A 20,546-nucleotide genomic window follows, 5' to 3' on the forward strand; every position below is an offset into this window, starting at 1 on the left:
AGATCATGTTTGAAATTATGGTTAATTGGTGAGCAAACTCATTCAATTTCCTACATTATAAGTGAAATATCTCAATTTTGCCAACATTTCGGTTTACCACAACCCATCACAATATACTGTATACAAAATTATTCAACACAAAGATGGTTTTTGATTTTCAATGTTGGAATGTGTAGGCGCCAGTTTGGCGACAGACACATCATTCTGGGTCAACAGCACAAAGACAGTGTAAGATACAGGAAAAAATACAATTAACCTGTTCAGAGTAAGTTTGTAGACGATACAACAAAATTATTTGATTTAATCATTTTTTTTTTGACCATTATAAACATACAATAATTTCCCAAGGTAATTTGTTAGTTTTTATTCAAAATATTTGATAATAATACAATTTCATACAACTGTATTTGATGGTTGTGTTCTTTGAGATGGAAACAAATTGAAAAATTTGTCTGTTCAGCTCTTTCTGTGATTTTTGTCATAGAGTATGAATCAAATTAAGTTTAACGTCAGTGATTTCATTTGGTTGAAATCTGGCATACAACTATAAACTAACTGAGAAATGCCAACCCAAATCATAACTTATAGAATTGAAAACAATTCTATAAACTCATACCTGACAAATACGTTCTTTCTGTTAGAGATGTTTATTTCAATGTTCATTTCAATGTTCGTGCTCTGCATCCACAAGGAAATCATTTATTGGCTATTCGATTTTGTTGGTTGAATTCTGTCAGTATAGGCCGACATCTCATAACCGGTGTTCATCCAGGCATGCACTCATTTCTAGGCAATGGTTATCATCATCAAAGATGTGACATGGCAATTCTCTTGATTTGTGGACTCCCTGCACTCCACATGCCAGTTATAGTTTCAGGCAATTTTCTTTTCTTTGTTTCTACAAGCCAACTAATATAAATCTTGTGATTCATTTAGGTACAGAATTCAGCAGCTGCCGTTGGTTGTTAAATTTGAATCCTGATGAATGAAACATTGAGGTCTACAAACTTTTCTAGACTACTGTCAATGTAAACAATATCAGAAAAAATAGTATGATATAAATATGCAATACTCATGTCGTACAGAAAATGTGAATTTTTCCATGTTTAGTTCAACAGACATGTTTGAGATAGTAGATTAATGTGCCCAAAATTGATAACAGAAAGTCCCTTTTGGGGATTGATTTAAAAAAAATGCACCACAGTTAAATATGTTTTGTAAAGACCCAACAAATTTCTGACATTTCTTGACAAATTATTTCAGTCTATATAGCTTTGCAAATTACATTTCAATATATTTAGATGTTTGACAGTATGAATATCTATATATCCAGTATGAAAAAGAAGCTGCACGCTAAAATGAAAAGATTGTATTTCTGGCACAATCTCACTCAATACTGTAAGAAGCAATGTAAACTATTTGGACTATTAGGCATTGCATTCAACACTGTTTGCATAAATGTACAACATGCGTGAGAAACATTGCAAAAAATCTTTTACATTTTTATATTTTTTGTAAAATCTACAGCAGCGTCTTTTTCTATACATCTATTTCATACAACAAATAATCAGGATGGTTGCATAAAATATCACAAAAATGTTGAAAATTATTCTTTGGTAAATCTAAAAACATGTTATGTCTTTTTTTTCTAAACATCTATGTCGTAAATAAATAATGAGTATGGTGGCTCAAAAATCTCACCAAAAAAAATCAAAAAAATATTGAAAATCCTATTCTTTTTGTGACTTCTATAAAACTGTATGCTGTGTCTTTTTGTAACATATATTTCCTACAGAAATAATCAGCATTCCTTTGCAAAAATAGCTCCCACATGGGAATAGGTAGCTAATAACAAGAAAATCAGAGAGAGACCCTAAAAATCACTACAGACAGAATATAATTATGAAAGGTGTGAATATAATCAGGAAACTATGTTTCCAATCAGTGACAGACTTGCTATCGTCATAGAAACTCAATAAAATGACAGACTACAGGCATGATTTACAAGTACTGGACGCTACATCACATCACTTCACTTCACGTCACATCTCAAAGGCACTTTTATTTACTACTTTCTATCAACAGGAGCAACACTATCAGGAATAGACAAATTATATTTGTACTTTAAATCATGCAGTTAGGGAGTATATACTGTTTTCTTATCACAAACCTAGGGGCACATATTATGGATGTGGTGGAATTTATGAATGGAACAAAACCATAGTGTTACATATATATGTTATCACCACAAATTATATCTTCTGATCATGCAGTTAGGAAGTATGTATATATAATGTTTATTATCACAAACCTATGGGGTACATAATGAATATGACTGGGAAAATATTGTACTAGTTTAGGTGGACACACTCTCACTCCCATGACTTTCCTGAATTGTCATTATTTTTGCATTATATTGGACAAAGTAACTAATATACAGCCGTGAGTTCAGAAAATGTCCCTTGTATTAATACTCAAATTTACCAAATACCTTAAAATCATCATTGCCCATTTGTTTTCTGACTCCAAACATCCTTCTTCAATATCAAAACAACTATTTAAACACTTGTCCATTATCTTTAACTTAAGGAGTAGGCAGTAAACAAATACTCACTTATACACACTAACTTAAGGGGTCAATATCTACAGCTTGTCACCTAAGCAACGGTGACTTCTATTCACCAACATAAGGAGTATAGAGTAGACTAAACCTCCCTTCCACTATTCTACTAGCCCACTGTACAAGATTTTACCCACAACTCTCCCTGATTTGTACTGTTGGACATCAGCTCATTGAAGTCAGACAAATCTCACCTGTGTACAGGATTTTGTATGAATATTTTTGCCATTTTCAAAACGTAGAATTGACACTGATGAGTTTCTGAATATATATTTTCATTGGTTTTGGTATCAATGATTTATTGTAGAAGGAGTAGCAATTTTAGAAATTTGTCAACAGATTTTCTTGAAAGACATGCAAAATATTTTCCACAAAACTAAGGAAAATATATGCACCTGTTATGACTTTGCCAAAGATATAGATTTATTTGAATAGGTATGACAAAAGAAATTTACATACTAAAACTCATCATACACACTGTCTACCCAAGTTATTGATACTTTGACATTGTAAAGTGTTTTATTTACAGTACATGTTTCATTTACTTGTTAGCACATTTTATGCAAAATTTAGAACTTTATTTTTGATTCCCCAATCGTACTTTTGTTACATATTAATTAAACGTAATTACTATGCTTAAAATGTTGGCAAATATGGGTTATTGAAGAAGTTATAAAATAAGGAACTTCCAAGCATACCAATCAGAGAGAGTTGTGGGTAAGATATTGCACAGTGTAGCCTATGAAGTATTCAAAGTTACTTTTCCTCACAAACTTAAGGAGTACACAAATATATTGTACTTGTATATAACTAAAAAAGTATAAAAAATACCACTATACTCATACACATTTTGAATTAGGGATACTCATTTGGATGAAAAATGAAAGAACATGTTCTTTACAAAATGTATAGAAATTGCTGAAAAGGGTTTGATATGTTTGAATAACTAAAGCTAGCCAATGGCTGCCACAAGTACATCAATTTCGATTTAGTATCTCTATATGTATTAGAAGTAAATCCTTTATCGTGTAATCTTGATACATTAGTACTATCAACAATTCATAATATCTGTCTGTCTCAATTTAATCAACACGTTTCCTTATTACCTGTCTTCCCTGCTGTATTTTGTAAAAGGATTTGACAAGTTTGAGTAATTTTCTGGGGTTTTCTTGTTGTTGTCTAGTGCTGGGTTTTGAATGTTCAATGACTGGATGAGGTGTATAATCCAGAGAGTATCTTTCTTCTAGATTTTGATGTGGCATCTCATAAAAGCAGAGATTAATGGTGACACATCATCATTTGTAACTGATCTAAGACTTCAATCTTTAACCTGTAAAGGGAGTTAGTTAACCCATTAGGGGAGTTAATTAACCCATTAGGGGGAGTTAATTACTGACTCCTGTCATGAATCCTTCCCTTTTATGTAATAAAACTGACATTAATGAAACATGATAACACCAAAGATATCATGATGATAATAATAATGACAAAATATGAGCCTCATCACAAAATATATCTAACTTTCCAAAAAACCAATATTGTCATCTTATATGACACCCCTGTGACTGTTGCTATGGAAACAAAACAACCATACCCCTTAACCCATTTTTTTAACAGTTGGTAACTCTTCAATTTAAAGTTTTGTGACGCTTTGCAGGAATTTTTTTTTTCAAATTCAAATGGATATCAAACAAGAAAAATAACTTTAATAGCTTTTTCAAAATCTTATTATATGCTTTTTACATCCATCATAACTCCTCTCAGACTATCATTTTTCACATTAGTGTGTCAGATATGGCATGTCTTGCTACCCACTCTATCAGCTTCTACTTGACTAGAGTTGAGAAGTTTGATACATCTGAACAGCAACACATACAATGTATCTTACAGGAGAAATGAAGATGCCTTGGTGTTTCACTCATAAGACATGATGTAGTTTAAACACACAGCAACAACTTCAAATGCAAAATAAACAATTAATACATGTGCTGCATGCACACAATGGGGATATAGAAGTAGACAAGTTACCAAGTTGATTAGCAGTTGGAAAATAAACAATTTATGCCATTGAAATCATCAAGTCTATGTGCAATTTTTCAGCAGAAGTCTGTTGCTACTGCACTGTAAACAAACAGCGATGCTTATCATTTTTCAATGATTGGGTAAAGGGTCCTGCTGTGTGTGTTGTGCCTCTGTTAATGTTTAATACTGTGTCTACACTTTGGCTTTTACAGATCATGTGCCATGAGTGAAACACCAAGGCAACTTCATTCCTCCTGTACTGTAGTTCCGGTTTCATATCAACTCTACCATCGACGTAATCACCTATAATGGCTATGCGCCTCAGTACATGAGAAACCAAATACACATATATAGAAGTAGCATTTCAACCTTTAAGATTCCCAGAGTTAAAGGCTACGGCACTCATACTTTTAGGTACACTGGTACTGCAGTATGTAACAGTTTACCACTGCCAATACGGCATTCTCAGTGTAAAAGTACATCCAAGAAATCGGTAAAAAACCACTTAATGTCTCAAATGCTTGTCAACAGTAAAAGTTAGTAATGCACTTACACTATTTGTATTGTTTTTCGGGAGTCATTTCAATGTTTTTATGTTTCATTTCCATTTTACCCTAATCTTGCTCCAATCACGTGACCAGAGTTGTTTGCCTACCGCCATGTTGAATTTTTGAAATTGAGGACCACAATGGAAATAAGTTTAATTGCTTTGTTGTGTTATCCTCGGCAATACTTTTAAAATGTATGTTTTTACTATATTTTATTGCCAAATAAATTCAAATTTAAAATCACTGATACTACACACCAGCCCACACTGCAGTATTAGTGTGAAATCAGAGTGGGGAGCTTTGTCTTTCAGCAGATTTTAAATCATTAACAGACCTTTCTCCCCATTTGAATCTGACTTCATGAAAATTGGCCATATTCAACATGACAATATTGAAACTGTGAAAATATTCATAGGAATAATGCTGGATTCATATTCAGAACTGTAGTAATAGAATTCAGTCAAATACCTGTGCACAAATTGTATGGATTTGTATGCATTCATCTCATTTTGTTTCTTCCATGGATAACTTCCACAAATATATTGGCACTGGTCTACTGCCTATAATCTCATCTGTATACCATCACTATTAGTGACATGTGTGGTTTACATATTTTCACACTGTCTAAGTCTGAAATGATAATGGCTTCTCTCGATTTGTGCATCTCTATACATGCTTACTGTCACAGTCACTATACATTTCTCTTTAATACTCAACAACTAGCAAGGGCAAATGCCAGTAAATAGCAGTTACCAGGAAACCATTTGTGTTCAAATCAGTATCTCTATTCAGACTTCATAATGCAATTCGTTAGACAACTATTTAAGTCAATGTCGACTTCATTACAATGTTATCAGACAGCTACTGGAGGCAAATTTGTGAATTGTGAATTCGTTTCAGTCAGGAAAACTCTGGAAAACAACCTTCCAACTACAGATTCATTCAAAATGCCTGCAGCTCACTGTATACCAGAAGCACACATTTCTACTCAGGATTGGTAATGTAAGGAAAAGAGAACGTTATCCTATACACTGACTGTTTACAGATTTTTAAAGCATGGTAATAGCCATGGGCAAATTGGTAAAGATGACACTGTTTCCTGTAAATTCTATCATAATTTGAGTGATAAACCTCAGCAAAACACCCAATGGACTCAGGTTGATATCAACTCGTTTATTCTTTGTTTTTAACAAAAATACCCAAACAACAATAAAAAGAATTTTTAAAAACGTCAACAAGCTGAATTTCTGTGTCGAATAAGTCAGAGAATTTAAAAAGAATAAAATCATCATCCATAATTTGAATCAAATTTCTTTACAAACTTGTTGAACACTTACTGTTCAATCCATACCGTGTAACTAATAATAATAATGCTCTGTTAACAATGCAAAAGCTGGTCAAAACTTTTGGAAACCCTTTGAGTTGGGTTTTTGTTGACACCACCATCCAGTTCTCATTTGTATTTGAAGGCTAAATATATGTTTAGAGTTCAAGTTCTTTTCTGAACACATTCAAATACGTGTACATGTATAATCCAGGTCCTTCTAACTTATTCAAATACGTCATGAAATATGTTTAATTTACTGCATTATTTTTTCCAGATGTCTAGCAGTTTCAATTTGACATGTATGTAAATCAACAAAAATACAGAAATTTGTCAACATCAGCACTCAAAATAAGGATTTATTGCTTAAATTGTATGTTATATATTGTCAACAATAATTTACCACAAAGTCAAAATAAAGACATTTTGTTGGCATCTCCAGCTTGTAGAAGGTGAAATTAACAGAAATTAACGAAATAAAACATTTTTGGAGTACTGTACTATAAACATTCTTATATCTTAATCCAGTTATAACAGTCTAATCAGACATAATGGAGATGACACACTAAAAATGATGAAACATCGGCAGTACTGAGATGAATCAAACAATTAGATGTTCCGATCACAGATAAACACACACCATCTTCATTATCAAGGGAATCTAAGCCAACTGCATGATGACATCAATTGAGAAGATAATTATCTATAACCATGACAACTTAGCCATTATTTTGAGTCGACATGGAGACCACATATGACATCATCATGATAATGAAAGTGTATGATCTCTACAGAGTGGTAATCACTTGATAGCATCACGACGAAATCTACATGTCAACAACCTATGATTTCAAACTAGATGATAGTAACACCCATCTGGTAATTAAGCACCTTAAAAACAGCTTCTTCCATTTTTCCTTTAATTTTGCTTATATCTTTATTAATTTCCTGTTAAAATTTCATGAAAACTTAAGGACCTCAACTTAAGAGTCAGCACCACTCATATGTAAGTCTAGCGATCTCAAACAACTGCAGAAGTGTTCATACCTGTATACTAAGCTGAGTATATAGTTCAAAAGGGGAACACAACTCCTGGAACTAATAGAAGTATTTTCATAAACTGTGGGTTCTTGACAGTCATTTCATGATTTCACATCACATAATTTTCCCTTGGTTGTCAGGAAACACCAAATTGAACCTGTAGTCGTATAAGTTCTTAAAAGAAACTAATGATATATGGGTGACGTCATATTGGTCATTAATAGCGTCACCTGTTGTTCAGTGCACCTTCACTGGCAGACATGCCGGTGCCGTTATGGCAGAAAAAATTTGAAGAAGATGACATATCATCAAATCTGATCAAAATCTATTGATAATGATATGCAAGTGAAACAACAACGTTTACATGACCAAATAGTGAACTTAGAAGAGCATTCAAAGAGTACCTAAAGTAAGTTTTCAACATTATACTTTTGAACTTCCCAGGCACACCCACCATAATTGGAATACGTAATGACATAAGTTTATTTCAAGGAACTCTTTTTTCACCTCTATTGTTTGTTCTATCAGTGCTGCATCATCTGCTAAAACCCATCCTGCAATGATGCATCACTGAAAGATCAATAGAGGCACAAAATAGATCAATTTGGTGTTGCTTGGCAACAAAGAGAAAATTATGGGATGCGAAATCATGAAATAACTCTCAAGAACCCAAAGTTTATGAAAATACCTTTATTACCTGGAGTGGTGTTCCCCTTTGATAAGCAGAGTTCCATTGCTAGATTTGAATGTAAAGACTGGTTGTAGAACAAATTGATAAATACACTACCATAGTGGCATGCCTGATTTGTATGTTAGACCTGGATGAGTGCACATGCTTCAGTAGAAAATCAACTTTTAGTTTGAGCAAAGAACAAGAAAACAGCAGTATGTTACTTTGTAATATAACACATACCTTTGTACCAATTCTACGTTTTTCTGTCAGCAGTTCTCCATCTTTGTACCACGTTACATTGGGAGTTGGGTTGCCTGATGCTCTACATCGAAACATAACTTCTGTGTTACTAGGTCTCACTAGTAAACGATCGTTTTTCAACTTTTCAAAGTCGTTCCATTTTGGTGCCATAGGCTCTGAATCACTTGGTGGCTCCCCTTGATGGAAATCCGGGTCAATTACGCTATCTCCTACTTCCATGGAACCATTAGACTCACTATTATCTGAGTACTCATCATCATAGGAATCTGAAAAATCTTTATCAAATAACAAGTCTTGATACTTCCCCTCAAATACTTTACCTCTCCACGTGAATGAATGGTGGCATGATTTGAAAGAAATTAGAGGCAACAAATAAATAAAAGTATTGCTACAAAATGTGTGTGAAACCGGAAGTATTCAGTGCGCTGGTAAAGCGTTGAATGAGCTGCATTGTTCTAACGGCGAGTGCGTCACGTGACAGGTATCCCCCTCCTCTGGTATTACAGATGGATGGACACACGACCATTGTAATAGTCCCCCTCACCCTCCTGGGGAGGGAGGGGGGGTCTAAAAGTATCTGTCTGAGTACTGGTATTTTGGGATTAGGTTTCAGTATTGGTACTGGGGATTAGATATTATCCTGTAAGTATATTACAGAACTAAGAAAAAATTACCTGAAGAAGTTGCAGAGTCAGTACTGTTATCTGCTTTCACCATGGAGATTGCCATGGCAACAATGATACTAATCTTCATCAGCTGCATGTCGACAGTTGCTTACATTTCCCAGTAGTATTCTAAAGAATCCTGAAATAGTCCAGAAGTAAACATGTCTTGTTAATACCTTACAAGTTACTGAATTACACACTTTTTACGACAATCCCACAATGTGCACACAAGCTCAAAAAGTGTACTTTGGGGGTGGGGGGTGGGGGCATCAATGTGATAGCTAGACTTCATTTTAACACTTCTAACCACTACTTTGGCTACGAGTACTAGGAGTAGAAGGTACAACGTACAGTTAATGGTGTAAGTTCCAAAGAGCAGTGAACAAGCTAAATACAGGTACAGTATTGTATCCTATTTATCACCACCTTCTCTACTGATGAAAATTCCAGGTGATCGTACACCTCTTACCACTGGCATCATCGCAAACCATGGCCTGTTTTACGGCAACGTTCTTAACGAGCCTCCCACTTATTTCGAAATGTAGTGGTAGAAATAATAACTCTGGTTTGCGAGAATGACCACTGCAGTCTGGGTTTGAACCCACTCAGCATTGGCTGGGTTGATAAAAATTTCCGAGATCTATATATAAGATAATAGTCAGTTTCACAGGACCGAACAATGCAGATTTTTGCCAATATTCTGTGTTCCTCCTGCTTCAACACAAGGATGTACGAGGTACAAATGAAACTGCTGAATGCTTCCTGCTGAACTTTTTTCACTGGTTAAAGTCACAATCAAAAGTCAACCATCTAGAAATGCAACTTATCATAGAGTTCCCTCACATCCCTAGAACTATTACCGTCATAACATCTAGAAATCCATCTTACCATAGCGTTCCCTCACATCCCTAGAACTATTACCGTCATAACATCTAGAAATCCATCTTACCATAGCATTCCCTCACATCCCTAGAACTATTACCATCATAACATCTAGAAATCCATCTTACCATAGCATTCCCTCACATCCCTAGAACTATTACCATCATAACATCTAGAAATCCAGCTTATCATAGAGTTCCCTCACATCCCTAGCACTATTACCAAGTCATTTCATAGAAATCTTACCATAGCATTCCCTCACATCCCTAGAACTATTACCAAGTCATTTCATAGAAATCTTACCATAGCATTCCCTCACATCCCTAGAACTATTACCGTCATAACATCTAGAAATCCATCTTACCATAGCGTTCCCTCACATCCCTAGAACTATTACCAAGTCATTTCATAGAAATCTTACCATAGCATTCCCTCACATCCCTAGAACTATTACCAAGTCATTTCCTAAGTATTAACCATGTCTAGTAGATTTTCTCTCCAATACTTCTGTACTGCCATTCACGTTCTGAATTTACAACAGATATCCTTCTTGTAATAGGAGCACATCTTGATGTTCAGAGAATGTGACTCCTATTAAAATGGATTTCTGATCTATCCACAGACATGCCAACTATGCACAGATAAAAACTACAGTTGTACACATGCCTGTTTATCCTTCCCAATCTTACATATATAGGGATTATGCCAAAAGTTTACTTGATCATCATACATGTACAAAACTAGCACACATGTTAAAGCTGCACTACTTGCAACAGGAATGATTTTTGAAACTGTTTTGTTTATATAAAAACTTACTCATAACACTGAATCACCTTCTGATAAATGTATAAACTTACAATTTACATGTAGTATGGTACAATACAGATGTGATCTAATCAAATTGACTTGGGTTTGCACTCTAATATCCCCCCCCTCCACCCACACACACACCACATGTTGACAATTTCAAGTTGTTACTATAGTACCAATGGAAAATTCAACAGAATCTATTTATTGGTATTTCAACACTTTTCATTCAATATATAAAAAATTGTATTGCTGGTTGTCTGCTTCTAGTTATGGCTAGTACAGGTTTAAAACTTACAGACATAAAAATAGAAACTGAATTTCACTACTGTGATCAAAGCTATCAAATATTTTCATTTTCATGGTGGCTTTGATTTATAGCTATCAAGATGCAACAGTAATTGGGACGATATGAAACTTTTTACGAAATGATATGTTGGTTTTAGGAACAGTTACCGACCCAAATATATGGGGGGGGGGGGGGAGACAGGAGAGAGAAAGAATGAGGCTTTATTAATCGATGCCTTTGTTGATAGCTCATCGCAATAAACACTCGCATCCTTCTGTATGTATGTATGTATGTGTGTACTATGTACATAGAGCAATATCAAAACTCACGATGCTAAACTTCAAAATATTATATTGTAACCATATTTCTATGTTAAATATCTATGACATAAAAGGAAAAACAGTGCCTGTTAGTGGCTAAATACCTACAAGATAAAATTTAGGAGAAGAAAAGATACTCAAATAAGACAGACTCGTAAAATTAATTAAACATGGACACTGCAGGGTATTAATTCATCTTCCTTTGAGATATGGTATGTGTGAATGCCTTCCAGCAGAGAAAAATATCATAAATTTCATAAAATTTGACTTCCATCTGAATAGTAACTAAATCAAAAATGATTTGAATATTTAAAACACTTCTAGTTATTCAACACACAGGCTTAGTCCTCTTTCTCCCAAACTACACTTAGCTGTGTACAAACAAATGCCAACTTGGGAGAAAGAAGATTAATTAAACTGGTCATATGGATGAGGTTATTTTAGATTTTTAATTTATAAAACAATGTTATCATCGCTTCCTACTTGAAAAATCAATCTGAAAAAACATAGACCAAGTCTGTGTTTGTAACTCAATACATTAAAAAAAAAAGCTAAAATACGTATTAAAAGTTTGTTGTTGTACGTACAATAACAAAGATTTTACACATTTATTAATCTTTTGCAATTTCTTAACTTACAACCAAGGAACTTGGTCAATGTTGTCTCACGTTGATTTTTTTAAGTGGGAAGCCATAATAACATTGTTCTATAAATTAAAAATCTAAAATAAATTTCAAATCTTCATCAATATGACCACTTTAATATAGAACTGCCAAAAAGTTGGTGTCATATGTTATCCTATTCTGACTAATTCTATTCTACGACTGCATATATACATATAAAAACTGAACCTGCTGCTTTGAAGTAATGTTTTACTTTCATCTTTTCTGTCATTTACAGTACCATTATTCATCATCAAATTTTAAATGGGAATTAAAAATTGAACATTACTTTTTGTCTGTGTCTCTCATGAGAATGGCTCATGAGACGACCTGTCATAAATTATTTTGTTAATAGCATCTAGTAAATACCAAACATGGACGATAAAAAAATTTGACCAAAAAAAAACAACATTCATGGTGCTTTAAAATATCTGCCATATGTTTGCTGTTAAAATGACTTCTCAATATCTGTACATGTACACATATATGTTTTGAAACTACAAGGACCTTTTATCAAGAGAGGTAAACAATAATTGGGTTTTACATGGATATCTTTGTACATTATTCCACTCAATGAAGTTTGCGTGATAACTTGAACAGGAATTGTACACTATAAATTCTGTGTGATATAATTTTACGTTAGGAAGCAGCAGTTTCAATTTCATATATAAATATATATCTATATATATATTACCTATATCTATATATATATATATTACCTATATCTATATATATATTACCTGCAATATTTGCACTACATTATTCATGTCACCTCAATTTACATAATTTAGGATTAGTTTGTGTATGTTTTTTTTTTTTTTTTTTTTTTTTTTTTTTTTTTTTTGAGGTTGATTTTTATTCCTATTTTTTGATGGTGTAGTTTGATAGTAATTTCTAAGTACAATGTTGTCTCTTACTTAGCATAGAAGAAAGTGTTTCTTGGGGTTTTCAAATCTAGTAATCTTCCATTGAACATGATCGCTAGATTTGAAGGCCAATGATGACTCTAAAGGTTAGTTATCTCTGAAATACTTCAGTAGTTCCTGCAGTGACAAATGACAGTGTGTGATCTTGTACCCAAAGGAACAAGACTGAGCACATGTAAGGTCAATTTTGAATGTACACACGAGACTGTATCCCTAATTCAGCATGCAAACAAAGAATATCTTCATCAATTCCTTAGTTTTATGATATTCTTTGGCAAGTGGTTGAACTCTCTCAAATCTGTAAATACGTTAACAATGATGTAATATTTAAATGAATTGTAACATTAGGTCATTTACATATTATGTCTGAAGAACAGATAAGAATTATACCAGGAGCCAATCACGGATAGCCTTGATGGGAAGATTACATGTACCTGTAAGTTACACTGCACTAGCTGCAACTGTGTTTTTCAAAACTGTTTGTTCGATATATTAAAATGACATAATATTGTACACCTCAAGAGTATTGAATCACCTGTAGGTGAACATACTTGTGTAGCAGTACACATAGTACAGTCAGTGCAATATATCCAATCAAATTGATTTTTGGGTCCGCACCTGAAAATTAGCAACCCCCAATGAATCTCAATTTCAACTTATTACTATACTACTCATAGATAAAATACACCTCAAAATGACACGTACAATGTATGATTATGGTATTGTAACCATTTTCAGTGAAATATGTAAATTACATGTAAATTGTCTGTATTGTTGTAAAACTTTCAGAGAAAAACTTAAATAATAGTTTTATGCAACAAAGTTTGTGTACCTTAAGGTAGCATGTGAGCTGTGTTAGGTCTGTGAACTGACAATGTTGTAAATACACATTACCTACATTTAGTGTGTGTGTGCCAAGTCTATCAACTGTCTAACAACAAAACATGTTGACTAAAAAGCCACACTATGAACCTTGCTTACACTCTTTCTTAAACTATAACACTAATAGAGTTTTAGGTGACCTTATTAGATTCCTTTAAAATATGACTGGTTCCTTTGTCACTACCACGTTTGTGGCACACACCGTTCTCTACTGTTTGTTCATCTTTATGAGTGTGGGCACACACACACACACACACACACATACACAGACAGGTATTGAGTCTTTCTAGACCGGAAATACGTAAGCTCAGCCACATGTAAATGAGTTCCACTTCAAAATTGGACCTACGCAAAGAAAAGTATTTTCCTCTATCTATTTCAGCTGCCCACGTGGCGAAAAAGATCAATATAAAACGCAAGGAAATTGTCTCTCTTTGAAACTCTGTGGGAGAAGATAACTACGTCTATTTATAAAACTACTGGATACAGCGATGTCTTAAAGGTTATTTTGATGACCTCAATAACATCGCTGGAATATGTTTCATTTAGAACTTGACGATTAAAAATAATCACTTTTCTATCAAGTAACACATTAGCCTTTTTCGTGAAAATTTTACAGCACAGTGAAAATTCTGTCAGACCGCAATCAAATTGGATATTGAAAAGTTCACATGTCAAACCTCTAGCTCCATACCTACATGCTGATCAACAAAGTTTATCTCAAAATAATGTATTGTGTTATTGAAATGCCTACCCCTACCGGAAACAGCTGTAAAATTAGGCTAAGTAAAATAAACAACTTACTTAGTCAGGTACCCAAAATAACAAGTGAAGTGGTCTATTTTTCTTTTTGAATCTGGTCAATTTTTTTATGCATGAATAACCCTAATCCTACGACTTGTTTCAAGTGTGTTATTTTTATGTTAGCTGAGGTATGAACTTTGGCATTAGACTTACCTGACAAACAATTCAAAGTTTCTTTAGGCAAGGTTTTATGAATTTGTTCACCTTGTTTTGTTTTGCTTTTTTTGTGTGGGAGGAGCAGCTGTAGCAAAGAGGCTACTTAACTTCAAAAAGTCAGCGATAAAAAAATGTGATTTACATACATCTATATGTTACACCATAGACATCAAACCTACCCATAACCTAACATAACTTTAGTACTTGGCAACAAAGTCTAAGGGTCGTTATTTTCTTTCTGTTTTAAAAGACCAACCACATTGATTATACTTTCCAACAAGGAATACAACATAACATTGCTTAAGTTATCTTCACTTTGTAATTTAACAGGCTGCATAAATTAATTAGAGCAGCACCAAGTTAGTACTTTATAACTAGACGGTAATTACTATAGAGTATTACATGTAAAACAATGGAGCATACATCATCACCTACAATAGCCAATCAGAATACAGCAGTGTTTTCCCTTTAGTGATTCTTTTCAGCCTACATGTTAATGCAAGCTGATTGGAGCAAATTGTCGTCATATCCTTAACTCTAGTACAAGTTATCAGAACGAAAAAATGTTCTTCCTTTTGCGGAAAATTCTTGTGTATTTATAACCAAATCTTTGACTTCAAACTGTGAATCACAATCTTGTGTCTGATTTCAGTCTAAACTTTAGACAAATATCACAAAAAATTTACCAGAAAAAAAAAATTTGCAATCTAAAATGAACTCCAAAAGTTGAAATTTAGTACATTCAAGTGCTTAGTGGTAAAGAAGCACAATCTCTTATAGCAATGTATGTATTTCAGAAAGGGCTGTTTCATGGGTCATTACATGGCGTTATCTTAATAAGTATTACATGAGCTCATTCTTTTGTTCTGGGCCAACCCTTTTTCTATAGCAACTGTTTTCATACCTAGATGTTAATCCTAAGATTTATTCACAAGTAATCTGTGCTAAATGTACTGTAAATAAACCTAGATATTTCTACCACTAGAAAAGTTTACGCTTTTACAGTCTACAACTAGTTTCAAAAGACTATTTTTACTACTTACCAGACTGGTACATTGTATGCAATCATGTACAAGAAGACAGTTTAGTCACTACTTATTTTTTACTACTTACCAGACTGATATATTGCATTCATATACAAGAAGACAGTTTAGTCAGTAATATTTTGTTGTTTTGTTTTCTAGTGAAATATTAAAGTAAATGTAAGTTTTTAACCAAAACCTCCAGATTTTTACAGTACTTGTGGAAGGACATCGGAACTAACAGATTATTATATATACTTGTAATAAATGACGTGGAAGTGCAATATTAAATTTTTGGCAGCAGAGTAAAAAAAATTATCTATAAACTATAAAGTCAATAAAGAGGTTCTGCACTTTGAAATTAACTCCACTTGTTGAAATTTAGTGTAATCACTGTCAAATGTTTGAGGCTAAAAAAAAATAGAAAAATATATCTGAAGTCTGAAATAAACTCCAATTGCTGAAATTTGGTATATTTCTAGTGGTATTTGAGCATAAGATGAAGTGATGCATGAATACATTAACATTACAGTGCTCTCTCTCCCTTCATGTACGGAATGATGTTAAACTGCAAAAATATTACACCATTACTGGCTAAGGAACAGAAGATGCAATAAAAGCAGACATGCTGATAATCTCAGCTTATTGAATTACAGTTAGTTCATAGTGAATCCCTACAAGAAAGCTTGATATTCAATTCACCCACTATGACATATTGCAACCGGTATTGGCAATCAAATTGCTGTCTATTATCCACACTAATGGTGTCTTTAACTATTATGCTGAAAACAGCTTGCTTTTCACAATATTTTACATCATTCTATATGAACCTGCAGTGGAATCTCTCTCTCTTACAGCAAATTCTAAAAACTCCCAAGCTAGCAAGCGGCATGATAAAAGCATTTTGTTTTTACTCCTTACTTTTCACGTATACTTTCTTCTGTGGAGGCACTATACATGGCAGAGGATAATGTCCTAATAAAACGGTTTTCCCACATCATAAGTTTATACTTAAAGAGTTTTATGTAAACATCTTGTACTATGTATGACTTTCGTTCTTATAATAAACCAACCAGACACCATTTCATGACTACAACTTCATACTTTTACAGTGTTCGTGTTCTTTGACTGTTTTCTATCATACCTTGCCCTAGTTTACCAACTTCCAATTTCTATGGGTCAACTGCATCACATGTGATCAGTACAACAGACAGAAAAGTAGCTAATACTCTTAAAACTATATAAACCTAAACACCCTTTTTTTGGTTGTTTTTTTTTTGGTGGACATTCTACCAAATCTACCACAATGCTTCCATATCATATAGTCTTAGTGCATTGCAGTGTATTAGCTATTACATATAACTTTCATTAGATTTACAGTTAAGAATTAACCCTTTCATTCCTAGAGACGACATTGGAATAAATAGAAACTTGATTGTAAGAACATTTCCTAAAATTTAAGAATATTACTTCATTGGGAAGTAATATTTCTTGAATTCTGATCTAAAATAAAGTTGATCTTTTCCAAAAATTACAGAGAAACAAGAATTTTTGTTCAAAAATTTTGGCGGGAAAGTTTCTAGTTCTGAAAGGGTTAATCTAGTGCTATCAGTGCATCAATCTCAAGATCTCTCTTTTGATACCACATGTAGCATCTAAACTAAGTATGAATAGAAACTAAAAACATCACATATTTAGGATATATTGTGTATACGTGTTTGTCGTATTTTATCACCAAACATAATGTAGTATTCAATATTCCAAAACACAGGGGTCGTGCATTAAATTTTGCCTTCTGAATACAAATCAATTGAATGGCTGTCACTAGGAGTACGATAAACTGCCTGCAATTATTTAACACCAAATCCCAAAAAGTGTTCTACATGATCTTGAAAAAAAAAGAAGACTGCATGCAAGACTGTAAAATTTATAGCGTCCATTGTCTATTTCACCAGATTTCTACCGTTTGTGTTGCCAGTGGTTCAAACCTCACAAACTCAAACTTAAGACATTTTTATATTGATCTATCAATAGTTTTCTCTGCATGGTATTACATGTAAATATTGTAGTTACCAGTTTACATGAAATGCACCTCAGAAATAAACTGCTCAAACATTTGCTGTTACATACGCTGTACAGAGAACTCATACCCATTTTCAATGATTTCATGAAAAAAATCATGGGTCACCATATAACCTTTTTAAACAAAGATCAAATTGTTATACAAACTAGGTGATTTTAGAATCCAATATGGCCACCAAATACTGACTTTTAACTCCATGGGAAAATAAATGATTGTTGGTTCCTTGAAAACAAGACGATGAATCCAAAATCTCTTTCATCATTTCAAAATGACCAAAAGCAAGCTTCTCTGAGGCAAACTTTGTAAAGATTTTTAAAAACTTTTATTTCGATGAAATTCATCCCCAAGATGGATTCTACCTTAACAACCATTGAGAGCACATTACATATAAAGATCTGGGTGTTATTTGATGTATTTACAGTAACCTTCTTCAAAGCAGGAAGTGGGGATATATTTGAAATTAATATTCTACAACTGTGATCCATTTGTAACTTTTTTTATAACACTTTTTGTACATTTATACTCTGCCAGACTTGAAACAGTTTGGCGCATGATTTTGATTGTGATCAAGAACGTGCACAGAAATTAAACAAAGCTAGGCATCCTTGTTACCTTGTTCATGGGGAATACTGCTTGTAAGTTATATATGTAAAGTGTTTTTACTTCTACTTGTTAATAGGGGAATCAATATAATAACAATATTATCTCTACTTGTCAAAATTAATGTTGCTATACACTTTTGATGAGATACATTTTAGAATGATACTTTTGGCAACTACAGAATTGACTCATAGTTGAACGTAAAATTTTCATTTATTTTATTAAATGTTTCACAAAATTTACAAATTGAGCTGCTTCCAACAAAATTTACAACAGGCAGATAAAAATCTGATAAAATGTTCTGGATTTATGACAACTTGTGAATAGAGCACTCATGCTTCATTCATAAACATTCATAATTCAACTCTCTGAAATGAACAGCTGCGGAGGTCACTGTATCATTATGTATAGATTGGTTATTCTTGCAAACCTGATCAACAGACAAACTGTGTACATTTCAACAAAGTAACACTAACAGACCTGATTTTTATTCTCAAATTGCATGTATGAAATGCAAACAACTGTCTGCCGGTGAGTTTACATGCATTTAATATCAACAAATAGATTATGCACAGCTTGTCTTCGTATACAATACATGAACTGGACTAATCACACAGTCACCTTGCAATGAAATATACACTACCATAATTCACATCAATGTTATTAGTCGTGCCAAAATTATGATCTTGCAGCTCTTACTTTTTAAACATGAACTAGCTGTAACAGGGAATTATTCTTTTGATCAGAGACTCAACAATATATTCACTGAAAATTGTTAAAATACCAATAATTAGACATTGAAAAAGTGAATTTCATCTATAAGTTGTATTTTAAAGTTGATTCATTGGGGTGCTGATTTTTGAGTGCGGACCCAAAAATAAATTTGATGTAATATATTGTACCATATGTGTACACAAATATGTTTACACACAGGTGAATCAATACTGTTCAGGTGTACAATATTACAAATAAGTCATCATATCTAATAAAACAGTTTCAAAAAAATGTTCAAGTTACAGCTTTTGTAGATTTCAATAATTTAGGTACACACCTACCTGACCTTGTAGATTAACAGTTGCAGTATTTAAGAATTCACAAAAACTTATCATTTATTCATAACTAATGTATGACTAGCTTTTAAGTCAAATTAGAAATGGTTCATAAAGCCGCTATGTATTAATAATAAATCAGAAACTGTATAAAAAGCTATGCTTTGAGATATTCTGTTTAATAATATGACACAAATGTATACTGTATTTCATGGACAAGACTGTATTTACAAGAAATTCTGAAAAAAATCAACCCCCAGTTCCAAACCAACAAAACAAATTTGTCCACTTCAAACTAATTTTAATGAGGTAATTCCATTACATTGTAATTAATAATTAATGTAATACAGACATAATAATTTTAATACCATAATAATAATAATCTTTATGGGTCCAAATATGGCAATTTGTTGACTGGTCACCATTAGGCAGAGTCCTTGTGACCGTGGGTTAAAATACGAGGGATCTGGATATGGAGAGAAAAACCTCAATAGGGTCAAACTGAGCATCACCCCTTTCTACGTACAGACCCGATTTAATATTCAATCACACCAAGCCATCTTTAGTGACATCAAACTCTGACAACAGTGATCATAAGAGGCATATTACGAGCTAACTGCTCGGTTACTGACAATTAGACATGACGTCCCAAAATTTTTCTTCATTCAAACAAGGAAAATATGAGTGACCTAAGGGGCTTGGTCACAATGAGTCGCTAGACGAGCAGTGACAAGGCCATACATAGCGAGTATTAGGGAATAATACACTACCTCAAACAAAACTAATGAAAAATCTGGAAAAATAATGACAATTTAAAAAATTTTGATTCCATATTTTGAGCATCACAGAACCAGTGACCAAGGAACCAGCTGTCGGGATGTAAGAGCGGCCAGGGTATAAAATCCCATAT

The 20,546-nt window shown here is 33.3% G+C and overlaps 1 protein-coding gene across 2 annotated transcripts in view; it reads right to left on the reverse strand.

Annotated features, from left to right (window-relative positions):
- Positions 1-20,546, reverse strand: part of LOC144436391 (fibroblast growth factor receptor 3-like) — a 101,080-nt gene that overhangs the window by 55,148 nt on the left and 25,386 nt on the right. For both annotated transcript variants that reach the window (XM_078125184.1, XM_078125185.1), the window contains exons 2-3: positions 9,164-9,293; positions 8,469-8,764 (exon numbers count right to left, since the gene is read on the reverse strand). In XM_078125184.1, coding sequence (XP_077981310.1) covers positions 8,469-8,764; positions 9,164-9,251 — 384 coding nt within the window. In that variant the 5' untranslated portion in view covers positions 9,252-9,293. The remainder of the gene's footprint in view (positions 1-8,468; positions 8,765-9,163; positions 9,294-20,546) is intronic.

This window comes from Glandiceps talaboti, chromosome 6 (assembly GCF_964340395.1).
Source record: "Glandiceps talaboti chromosome 6, keGlaTala1.1, whole genome shotgun sequence".
Classification (NCBI taxonomy): Eukaryota; Metazoa; Hemichordata; class Enteropneusta; family Spengelidae; genus Glandiceps; species Glandiceps talaboti.